At 42.2% G+C, this 11,899-nt stretch overlaps 1 protein-coding gene across 19 annotated transcripts in view; it reads right to left on the reverse strand.

The window, feature by feature from the left end:
* TRIO (trio Rho guanine nucleotide exchange factor) overlaps nt 1-11,899 on the reverse strand; it is a 466,181-nt gene that overhangs the window by 83,352 nt on the left and 370,930 nt on the right. For all 19 annotated transcript variants that reach the window (XR_003095137.1, XR_003095138.1, XR_003095139.1 and 16 more), the window contains one exon: nt 10,497-10,740. Coding sequence is in view for 16 of the 19 variants with exons in the window: in XM_025209612.1 (XP_025065397.1) it covers nt 10,497-10,740 (244 nt within the window). In the remaining 3 variants the exon portion in view is untranslated. The remainder of the gene's footprint in view (nt 1-10,496; nt 10,741-11,899) is intronic.

Here is an 11,899-nt window from a genome sequence, read left to right on the forward strand (position 1 = left end):
ATTTGAGGTGCTGCGAAGGGTGTGCACTGTTCCAGTGGCAGGGGAGATGCGAGTGGCTGGCTGGCATGGCCCCCTTAGGTGAGGGGACAGGGAAGGAGTTATTACCCCCTACATCCGGCATCTGGTGGAGGGAGCAGGAAAGGGGATTATCTCACCGCTTACCCTGCACAGGGAGCAATACACGGCAGCAGCTGGGGCTGTGGTCACCTGAGGGTAGAAGGGGGAGCAACACCCCTCCCTGCCCCCTCTGCCTCAGGGGGCCATGCTGGCTGGTGTCTGGCTGCCTCCCACCCCCGCCACTGCAGCAACAAGAGGGGAGTGCCATGCAGACCCTGGCTTGGGTCCATGCCAGTGGAATAGGGAGGGGGGAATTAAACTCCCCCCCGGGCCAGTTCACTCCAGGCTACTGCCAGGGCTGGCCATGTCCATGCCACAGGAGCAGCGAGCAGAGAAATGCCTGCTCTGTCCATGCTGGTGGGACAGGGAAGGGAGTGGGTAATAAACCTCTTCCCTGCTCCCTTCTGGTGCGAACATCTGGCCAGGCACCCCACCCTTGCCTGTCCCTGCTCCGGCTAGGGAGGAGGGAGGTGGGGCCAGCCCTGCTCTGCTGGAGCAGAGAGCACAGCCTAGCCCAGAGAGCATGCTGGGATGCTGGCAGACTTCGGTTTAACTTAAACTAGGAAAGGGTCTGGGACAGAAGCTGCATAAACTGGTTTGAGCTCAATCAATCAATTCAGAAGGGTGTAGCCCAGCTGTATCTTGTCATGTTTGGGAAATGATAATGGATAATTACAACCAGGTCTGACCATAGTGGATTACAGTTGAGCTGACCAAATAAAAGCTTTTCACAATTTTTCTCTGCATGCTGTCTCCCAGATCTGCCTTTTCCCCTGTCATCTTCCCTGTGCCCCATTCCTTCCTCTCCCTCCCCACAAAAAGTGGGGGCTCCAATTCCTAGATTTAACATACCAGCAGGATGAGTTGCATCCCTTTGCTTGGTTATGAGGAAATCCACTTATTAGGATGTGTGATATGATGACAGACCAAAACCCAGTGTATTATGGAGATCCAGTATTTAATCCAAAAATATTCATATCTAGAGCCGCATATTAACAGAGGATATAACACTTGTAAAGGTGGAAAGTGGTTGTTCTTCATTGTTCTTTTTAAAGTTACCACGTTCCTTTTTATGGCCCTTCCCAACCCTTCTCTGCTGGAACAGACAGCACAGCCCAGCCTAGGGCTCCAAAGCATTCTGGGGGACTGTGATATAACTTGAACAAGGAAGGGGTCTGTGGAAAAAAGTTTCATAAACCGGTTTGAGCCAGATCAGTTAAGTCTGATACTACATTCAACCAGGTTTATCTCAAACCAGTTTCAGCCATTTTGAAACTAGTTTATGTGCACAGAACTTATGCTCTGTTACAGGTTTAAACCAATTGCTGATCACTTAAACCAATTTGTGTGTAACTTCTGTCCCTGGGCCCTTGTGTCCAGAAGTTACTTCATCACACTTTCACATCTGTTTGTTGTCTCAATTCCACTTCTTCCACTTGATATCCCTGGAATCCATCCAGCCTGGCACTCCTTTACTTAATGGTGCTACCTAGGATCTTTGTTTTTGTCCTCTAGACTATGAGGGAGCAGAACTACTACAAGTGAAAGAAAACTGCCACACCTACTCTCAGTGCTCTTATTCCATACATTTAACGAGATAGCCCTCTCTATTTCAGGCAGTTTTACACAACCCTGAAGCCCAGCACCATGGCCTGGATCTTCATCAAAAGATTTAAGGGAGACCACTTTTTGCTCTCCTGATTCGTCTCTGGGTTCCTTATACTGCCAGTGCAAGGGCTAGTACGTGACAACAGCAGCATTCCCAAGAGCTTTTAATAGAGGAATATGAAACAGACAACTGGTAAACACCTGGAGGAGGAAAGGGTGGGAGGAGGGCATCACTAGCAGGCAACATGGATTTGTTAAGAACAAATTATGCCAAATCAACCCAATTTCCTTCTTTCACAGGGCACTCAGTTTGCTGGATGAGAATGAGATAGACATAATACACTTCACTTTTTAAAAGCTTTTGATATAGCCCTATGTGACACTTCTCAGAAGTAGAAAAATGTGGGTTAACTAGGCAGATATCTAACTGGCTAAATCAGGGCTGTTCAACTGGTGACCTACAATCTGCATGAAGCTTACAATAGGCCCTGAGCTCACACTTGGCTGCTACTCCCCCTATTGTTCCAAATGCAGCAGCAGACAGGGTCTCTGGGCTTTCCCCTCTAGCTTTGGTGTCCTGTACCTGTGCCAGGCAGGGGGTGAAGCAGTACATGGGAGCCCATGGTTTGGAGCAGCAGGGCAGCTCTTGGCTGATGAGCTGGCGGTGGGAGCCACCTGTGTACAAGCGCAGTGGAGCGGCTAACCCAGCATGCAGAGGAGTGATGTAAAGGACTGCACATACACAGTGGGGAAGAGCGTGCAGTGTGGGGGTTGCCTGCATGCACTGTGCAGCAGTGGGAGTGAGGGGATTAAGTTCTTAAATTCATTTTCTGACATGACATCTCAAACTCATACTGAATGGTTATAAATAACTTTAGGCCTGAATTCAGAAGATGACTTCCCACTGTCAGAGGAGTGAGGTTTTGGAAGAGGCTATTCAGAGGAGTACTTAGGCTCGTTTAAGATGGAGCTTGACTAATTTATCAATGAGAGTATATGATGTGATTTCCCAGGATACCAGGAGCCCAGACTCAGTGACCCAGGATCCCCCTTTAAGTCTTGTGTACTTCAAGTTCTATTTCAGGGAGAAAAATAGTTGCTTCTTCAATTTATTCTCTGCTTCAATTATTCTCCCAAGTATTTTTTGCCCATTCAGCAGGCATCTTATTGTTTACATTCAATAAGTTCTGCTTAAATTTCCAATTGCTAGTTTCCATTTTAAAAAGTCTCAAAGGTTGTTTAAAAAAACAGCACAGGCTTATCAGACCCAAACAGCTACCTAGACTTATTCTCACAGTACATCACAGCAGAAAGTTTAACTTTTCATAAACAAAGCCCCATTTACTAGTTGATCAGCAACTCTTAATTGGATCGAGCAAATATTGAGAGCAAAAATGAAGCACTCCTAATACTGATGTCTAAAATACTTTAGAAACAGAGAGGCATTTCAAGGCTTCATAAACCCAGAATACATCCATATTGGCTACACTGATCTTTCATTTCCTGCAAGGTCCTGATAATGTCTTTGTAGTAAGCATTGCTATACTGTACTTAGCGTATGATATAACAGGTTACAGCAAACTGATTTGCAGCCTAACAAACAAGAATATTGATGGTATACAAATTATTAGGAGAAATTAATCTCTCTTTCAAAAGCTTCCCCGCCCCTGCATTTATGGTAGAATTGCAAACAAGTTCCTAACATTTCCACCACCCCTGAAAATTACTGAGACTAGTTTTAATTAAAAAAATGCCAAAAAGTTTGCAACGTTGTCGATTATTTACTTAAGAGTAGAAAGCCTTCATTCATTTACCAGTTGGCCTTTTTTTGAGAGTTCATAACAAAAAACCTACCAATTATTTTCCTCTTCCATATTTGGCTTTACTCTGAGAGCAATTCTGCCACTGTCCTCAAGGCACTACCATTTCTAGTCAAAGCTAACAATATTGCAATAAGGACAGCATGTATAAAAGCAGGAGACAGTAGTTTAAGCAGAAGCTGTGATTACATACTAGATGGAAAGAAAGTATATTTATGATGCCACCTAAAATTACCACCATCTATTTCTAAATATACTAAGACAAATAATACTGCTTGCTCTGAAAGTGCCATGACATCCTTGGCAGATCCAGTTTAGCAAAAATAAATATTGAACAGTGAGCTTTGCTGCCAGGTAAATTGATAGTAACAGAATTTATATAAGCTGAGAACTTTCAGCAGCCTCTCATCTGAGGCTTCTTTTATTAACAATGCTTCCAGTACCTGGAAAAACCATTGCCCAAGAATCAACACTATAAAGCTTCCATCCTCAATGCAATAAACTAAGAATGTTTGCAGCAGACTGATTTTAGGCTACAAACTGTTCTACTTTGCATTTTAGCTTTAAAAAAAAAAAAGAAAACTCTTGTTAGAGTAAAACTAATTACACAAAATACTAACACTGGGAAATCCCAAGATGACAGAATTGCTGGCCTGTGTTTAATCTTGCACCTCTGAGGGATCAGCTGTGCAAATACATCTGCTCTGAAGCAGATATTTTTAATATTACAATTTCCCTTCCTGTGAAGACTTAAAGGGGTGTGGGAAGTAAGGGGCACAACTGACAGTTTCCCAGGACTAAATATATATTGAAATCCATACAACGGTAGTATTAGCAATCTCTTCTTTCTCTCGTTTCTCAAATGCAATACTCTATTTATTTAAAACTTCCTACATGGCAAGATTTCCTTGTCCTTATACAAGTTCCAAATGCAAAACCTAATGCCCCTTAGTATAGCTAACTTATAAACTACTTACATAGCTGAAAAGTTCCATTAGTTGTCTTATTAAAGTATAAACTTGCATTATTTAAAAATAGATTAATGGAGTCATCGCATCATAAGAAGGCTGAGCAAGCTTACCTGATCAAAATGGTTACACCTATGATTTTGTAGGAAGTATGAACTAATATTAAATGTAATATATATGACTTGGGGGGGAAAAAAAAAAAAACTTGAAATGTGAGGTTTTCCTGGGACCTGGTAAGATCAAGATTGCAAATGGAAGAAATGAAAATGAAAGAGAATAAAGAAAGGCATCTCCCAATACTTAACTGAACTAGAATATGGGTATACTGTCACGTTGATAAGCCCAGCCTTTGACCCATTTCCCAGATTTCTAAATTTAGTGGTGTATACTGTTACATCTCCTTCTCTCAGATACATTTTTACTATAATACATCCTATGTATCTGCATAGCATTAACAGCTTTTCTCCCTATTGATTCATTCTGTTCCTTAAATTTCACAGACACTCTGATTACTTCTAGCCTTAAGCCTTATAACATATCTACAGCCCTTTCCACCCTTCCAACCTAATGTAGCTCACTATGGAGGTCATTAGACCCCTCCCTAACGTCCAGGTTTTACTTTACTTCCTTATCAAAGCTCAGTCGTATTTTAACTTCCTTGCAATTTCTATCCTTCAACCTAGCAGTGATCAAATCACAAGTAAATCTAGGTGTGCAATCTTCAAGATTCTACCTTAATCTTATCTGCATTATGCCATGTACAGTATTTGTCTTTTGGGATGGGGAAAAGGCAAATGTGGGGAGTTTGGATATATTGACTTAAGCTCTGCATGGAAAGTTGAACATCTCTCCAGCATGATAAAAATATGAGTTCAACCTTATCTTCGGGAACACAAAGGTCCACATCAAGGCAACACTGACCATGGGCTTGTCTGCACAGAGCTGTTCGCAATTAACTGTCAAGGAAGAAAGGAGACTTACTCCTGAACAGGTACTGTGCTTTAATTGACATTCTACTTGAATCCTTATCTTTCAAATGTAGAAGCCCTAACACAAAGCATTAAGTTCAAATCTGGCAAGCTTTGTCCAGGACGCTATTACTTGTTTTATACCCTGAATGTATTTAAATGGTGTGGTGCTGTGAGAGAGTTAATGTTCATATAGATTGGATCGAGCCAGTTGATGGCTCTACTAAGGATCACAACCTCAAACATAACATAGGAACAGTGAACCAGCTCCTTAGAACACCAATGCCATATTGCCCTCTGCCTTCTATATTGTCAACTAAGAGGAGAATTTGCACATCTATCTCTTGTTATCCCCTGCTACAGTCCCACTGCAAATCAGATATGGATTTCTATGGTTGTCTCAAGACTGCAATCTACATCTGTTTGCCAACTGCAGATATGGCAACCAGCCAATTAGTGAAAAGCAAAAGTCACTGTAAGTTACTCTTATTTTTGTGTGATTCATCCAGCATTTATCTTAGTCAAGTTATTCCTCTAACCATCTGTTTTCATGCCTAATAAAAAATAATGAAAATTAAGCATTCTTTTTTATTTGAAAGTTCAATTTCCTATCCAGTGCTACTAATTCTACAAACATCAGTACTTGTTAATTTTTTAAGTGATATGTACAATGCTTACAGCCTTGTATAACTACAAAATACCCAAGCTTTTAATTCTTGTGCCTTGATCAGTCATTCGTTGTCTTCCAATAGAGCCTGAAAAAAAGACTAAACCCAATTAACAAAGATTAACAATAAGTGCTCAGACTGCCTGTCAACTCCAGGGTTTCCTGAAAGTAAAACTTTTTATCTCTCAAGTTACTACACTAGTTGCTTAAAAATTATGTCAAAACTAATGCTTTTATACCTTTTACTCCCTCTGGTAATATTTTTTTTTTAAAAGAAAGCATAAAGGAATTAACTGAAATTAGGAAAAGAAATCCTTGTGGCCTCAAAATTCTGAAACAGTTTATAGCTTTTGGACACAGCATAATTTTTAAATTGTCTTCTTTAGGTAAAAAAAAAAAGGGGGGGTTGGGCGATTTTTCCTACTAGATCAACTGAATAGTGGGAGAAATATTAGATAAAATTTTGGGCACCAAGTACAAAGGTCTGCAAAAGAAGTACAGACAACCTAAAAGAAATACCAGATAAAACAGTAACTTTTAATTCAGTTATGTACTCAGTTAAAGAAATGAGGGCTGTAAAATTTACAGACATGAAGGGCACTTTGTGCCTGGAAGCTTGTCTAACATCTCTCCCAACTATCCAGTTGGTCCAATAAAAGTTATCATGAAAAAAGCCCCTTGCTCTCCACACATTGCCTTGGAGTATCATGGCTACAAAGATGCTCCAACTCTTATTTATGTGGGAAACAACTGGCATTCTTCTTTAGTGCTTTCTGAAAGACCAGAACTACAGGAAATCATACTTTGCTCTGAACCCACTAGTAATTTTCTCATGTTTATGCTATTCATTGCCACACTACTGGAGTACATCACAATTCATTCTTTTCCAGACTCCCTCAATGTGTGTGTGGGGGGGAGGGGAGGGGGGCCATGAACTCTTACATTTTGGGGTTCACAACATGTCATAATTATAGCACACGTGGTCTCACTGGAAAGCCCATGTTATGCTGTATCCATTTATACTATTGCTATACCTGTATGGAATATGTTGTGCTGGGTATGTACATCTTAATGGCTTTGGATAGGGTGCAGGTAGGGTACTCAGTGAGTGGGCAGAACAGATGATTATCCCATGCTGTTGTATTACAGGGCCAAGACAATTGCTACTCACAATAGCAGATGAAAGGGGCCACAGGTGGGATGGGCAACCCTGCCCATAGACTGGTGGGATGTACATACCTGCACATTGTCCACCTATAATGGGGGAAATCAACTTTACAATAACAAAAGCTTCTGGGAGTAATGTCCCTTCAAACTGGTTGGACTCCAGGTACATAAAGTAACTAGGTGTGGGTGAGCAGGATATGAGCCCAGGGTGCTGAATTTGAGGGGGTGCCCTCAAGTTCCCTTCCACATACCTCTTCCCCTCTATTCTATCTTTCCCAAACTTGGTGGGCACTCTTGTGTTCCCCCAACAATCCCCTCCACTTGCTGTTCCATCCTGGTATGCTGCCCTGCTGCACTTTACCTCTTTTGCTGCTCTTTACAAGTGCCTCTTGGCAAGTGCCTGCCTCTGTAGAGCGACCTGCAGTTCGTGGGTGAAGAAAACTGTATAAGCACAGAGTACTGCAAGAGTTCACTGCAAGGGGGAGTCCATTCTTTTCAACTGGGGTGGCATCAGGCCTGGCCCAAAACAAAGGCATCCACTGATTCCAGTGAGCATTGGATCTAGCCCCATAATGAAGCCTTTCAATTAAGTGCTTTTAATGACCTATGCCTGTCCTGTGAATTTGCACAAACCCCTTCAGAGGCCCAGCCCTCTTATTGCAGCCTCCCACCTTGGCATCTAGTGGGGCTTTTTAGTGTTTCCAAGATGATGTTTAAATCCCCCACTCTGTATTTTTATAACATTTGTATTTTATACCTGATTAAATCTGCCCTTATTTAATTTTTTGGGAAAAAAACCACAAAACGCACTTCAAGAGGGATGCGGATAACCTGGAGAGGGTCCAGAGAAGGGCCACTCATATGGTTAAGGGCCTGAAGACCAAGCCCTACGAGGAGAGACTAGAGAAACTGGACCTTTTCAGCCTCTGCAAGAGGTTGAGGCGCGACCTTGTGGCTGCCTATAAGTTCATCACGGGGGCACAGAAGGGAATTGGTGAGTTTTCATTCACCAAGGCGTCCCCGGGGGTTACAAGAAATAATGGCCACAAGCTAGCAGAGAGCAGATTTAGATTGGAAATTAGGAAGAACTTCTTCACAGTTAGAGTGGCCAAGGTCTGGAACGGGCTCCCAAGGGAGGTGGTGCTCTCCCCTACCCTGGGGGTCTTCAAGAGGAACTCTTTCCTGCCTATGCAGGGGGTCGGACTCGATGATCTATTGAGGTCCCTTCCGACCCTAACATCTATGAATCTATTACCCCCTTCTGCAGTGCCTCAGTGGCTCTGTCACTTGCCCACCCTTGTCCACTGAATTTCATTTTGTTAACTGTCTCTTAGCATACCTTTCAGTGGCAGAGATTGCGAGAGTAGCCCTCAGCATGAAGCAGGGAGGGTTGAGCTCTCTGGAAGGGGAGTGAACTGAGGACACAGTGGCTTGGGGAGTCGGCCAAGGGGACATTGTGAGGGTACAATGCCCACCAGGTGTCCTGGGTTCAGATCTTACCAGTTTATGCCTCTGGCAGAAAGGAAAATGCCTGAGGGGGAGAAACAAATTGAAGCTGACTAGGCAGTTTAATTCTGGCTTTTCCTAACCTTTCATTTTTAACACCATGCCTTGGATATAGTTTGTATAAGTGAGCATAAACTGTTATACCTGTTTTCACCCCTAAAAAAAAATCTCAGAAGAAAGAAATGACAGATTCATTCCTGCAGGCTGCTATAACAAATGAGATTACTTATGTGAAACAAATTTAGTTTCGTCTCTCATTTGCACAGAATTCCTCTGGATTCTGGAACTGGTTCAACATCCCCCCTTACCTTACTGTTTTCCCAAGGGTCCAATCCAGTCTGCCCTCTCCAATAAGATATCTCTGCCTTCAAAGACTAACATTCTTTTAGCACCTAAGGAAACAGTTTACCAATTCCCTGAGTGCTGTAAAACAGTGTCACATAATTTATAGAATTTAATTCTCCTCAAAAGGGAGAAGTGCCTTAGTTAAGCCTAAACAGTATTTAGAAAGCGGTCACTCTAACCCACAGTTCCACAGGACAAATAGGTCAAAACAGTATTCAACTTGTGGAGATTATATTGTTAGATCATTATTTCCTGAATTCATTTTTCATCTGTTCTCACTGATTACAATATAGGCCAATCTATTTAGACCCTCTTCAGGCTTTTACAGCATCTAAGATAAAGCACTTCTGACTCAATTTACTCTCAATTCAGATATTCAAAACACTTTTTAACTGGGTAAGAGTTCTTTCTGTTGCACCTACTTACTTCTGAGCATAGACTATTTAACCAGAATGTGGAGATGGAATTATGTGAAAAATTAGCAGAGGCACAGCTACAAATTCCTAGAACTATATTATATACAGAAGCATCCTACGAGGAAGACACCGTTAAAGACCACACTTAAGAAGATTCCAAAGAAGGAGAATCCATTCTTGTACAGCATGCAACATCACATCTATATTAAAAAATGAATTTCATCTGTGCTCTGGAAAAACGGGATTAGCAAAACACTGTACTGAGCCCGTCAATTCTAACAAGAATCACCTAAAAAAGAAACCCCTGTTTAAATGCTGCATTCTACTTGCATCTCAGTCAGACTGAACTATATTGGGTAAAGTTTAAAAAGCTTTATGTTCAACACCTAGAAAAAAGAACAGACAATTTTTCCCAAGTCTCACACTGGGATTCTTCAAATCTTGAATAAATGAAATTTAGCATTATAAAAAAGTAACTGTAGTTTCATGGACTACAGATTTTTTAAAAATGATTATTTTAGTAACTAGGATTGGTAACTAGGATAAGACTTTTGGCCATCACTTCCCAGCAACCATGCAGGAGAAAAAGATATTGTTTACTACTTTACATTAAAGATACATGTTTAGCAAAGTCTGACAGAACACAGCATCCAAACCCAGTTATTTTACTTGGACTTATCTAAATGGCTTTTCTATCTCTGCTTCTCCACTTCACATATACAACACTAAGCAACCTAAATTTTAGACCCTGGAATATGTGCATTGCCATAGTTTTCTGAACCTGCTGAGTCTTATCCAAAAACAAACATACATGTCAAAAGGTACAAGTTAAAATAACATTTTTGTGGTATTTCAAATTGTGACATGCCAAAGGGAAGTCACCAACTAGAAAATGAAACTTCATTCTTCCCTACCTTTGTGATTGAAGATGCCCTCCATCTCCATGCTGCTTCTTGAGTGGGCAATGCAAAGCGACCCACAGGGAACAAGACCTTCTGCAGCTGGGGATCGGTCTGTGGTTCGTACCAAACACCAGTCTGGCTTGTCATGCGGCCTCTCCAGCACTTCCACTGTCTGACCCCGGCGGATAGTCAACTCATTGCTATTGCATGCTGTGAAGTCATGGATAACCACTGTCAACTCACATCCACCAGACAACTGGAGAAAGAAAAAGCAATAAGGGCCTGAGTGAATGCTGCATATTATACCTATATGTGCCTATTTAGGATTGAGATATATTTGATAATGATTTAAGGATTTATTATATCATTAAAAAGCAGACAGAGTTGCCATATATGCTGAGAAGTTTGGGAACAGTAAACAGATTCACTGCCTCACTTAAGAGAGCAAGTGGGTGCAGCTACAGGTGCACTTTAACGTGCATTAGCCTATTTTAATGTGAATTAAAGCATCACAAAAAACCCTGTGCTTTTGTTAATGAACATTAAAATAGGCAAATGCACCTTTTTCTAGTACCTCACAATGGAGGTACTAAAATTAATGTGCATTATTGAAAGTACATTAATGAACATGTAGACATGACCAGTTAAACCCTCTCTGCACCCATCATGGGTCATTCTGCAGTAAAAACAAGGCAAGGTCTCAGTGGAGTAACTAGATCAGTGGTTCTCAACCTTTTTAGACTCAATGCACTTCTCCATTAGACTCAAGGCACCCCTAGACTCAAGGCGTTGAGCCGCCCACCTCCCTGCGCCGCCCACCTTCCAGGCTCCGAGTGCCTCCCTTAGGGTGCCTCCCGTCTGGCCGACCCCTTCCTTGGAGCACACCCACTAGCCTGGGGTTCCCGCTGCCACCATCCAAGGCTCTGGACTCACTTCTGGCTCTGTGCACCTTGGAAAACACAGGCCTGATCGTCCAATGGGTACTAGACCCAATACAAGCACTTGGGGCACTTCCCCAAGTCAGGGGCTGATTAGGGAAGCCTCCCTTAGTCCATAGACCTAAGGGGCCTCCTTGGCATAATTTAGACCCACCCCTCAATAAGTCTCCCACACCGGTCTCAAAGGAGAACTTTATTGATTACAGGGGTAGGGCAGAAATAGGGTAAAAGGTAGAGCAATATCAAGAAATCTTACAGGAATATCAAAGGAATCTCATAGAGCAAACCAGGGTGGCTGAGGTAGCCGTTTGAACACGCATCTGAGTTACTGAAGCTAAATATCTAATCGGATCTCTAGCAGCTTACTCACTCGCATCATCCAGAGGTGGTTGTTGTTTCCTCTGGAGGCAGGGCACTCTTGGAGCATGCGGTGATGAGGAGAGAGCCGGGTTCAGATTCACCTGGATGACCGCATGG

Source organism: Alligator sinensis, unplaced genomic scaffold (genome assembly GCF_000455745.1).
Source record: "Alligator sinensis unplaced genomic scaffold, ASM45574v1 scaffold420_1, whole genome shotgun sequence".
NCBI classification, from domain to species: domain Eukaryota; kingdom Metazoa; phylum Chordata; order Crocodylia; family Alligatoridae; genus Alligator; species Alligator sinensis.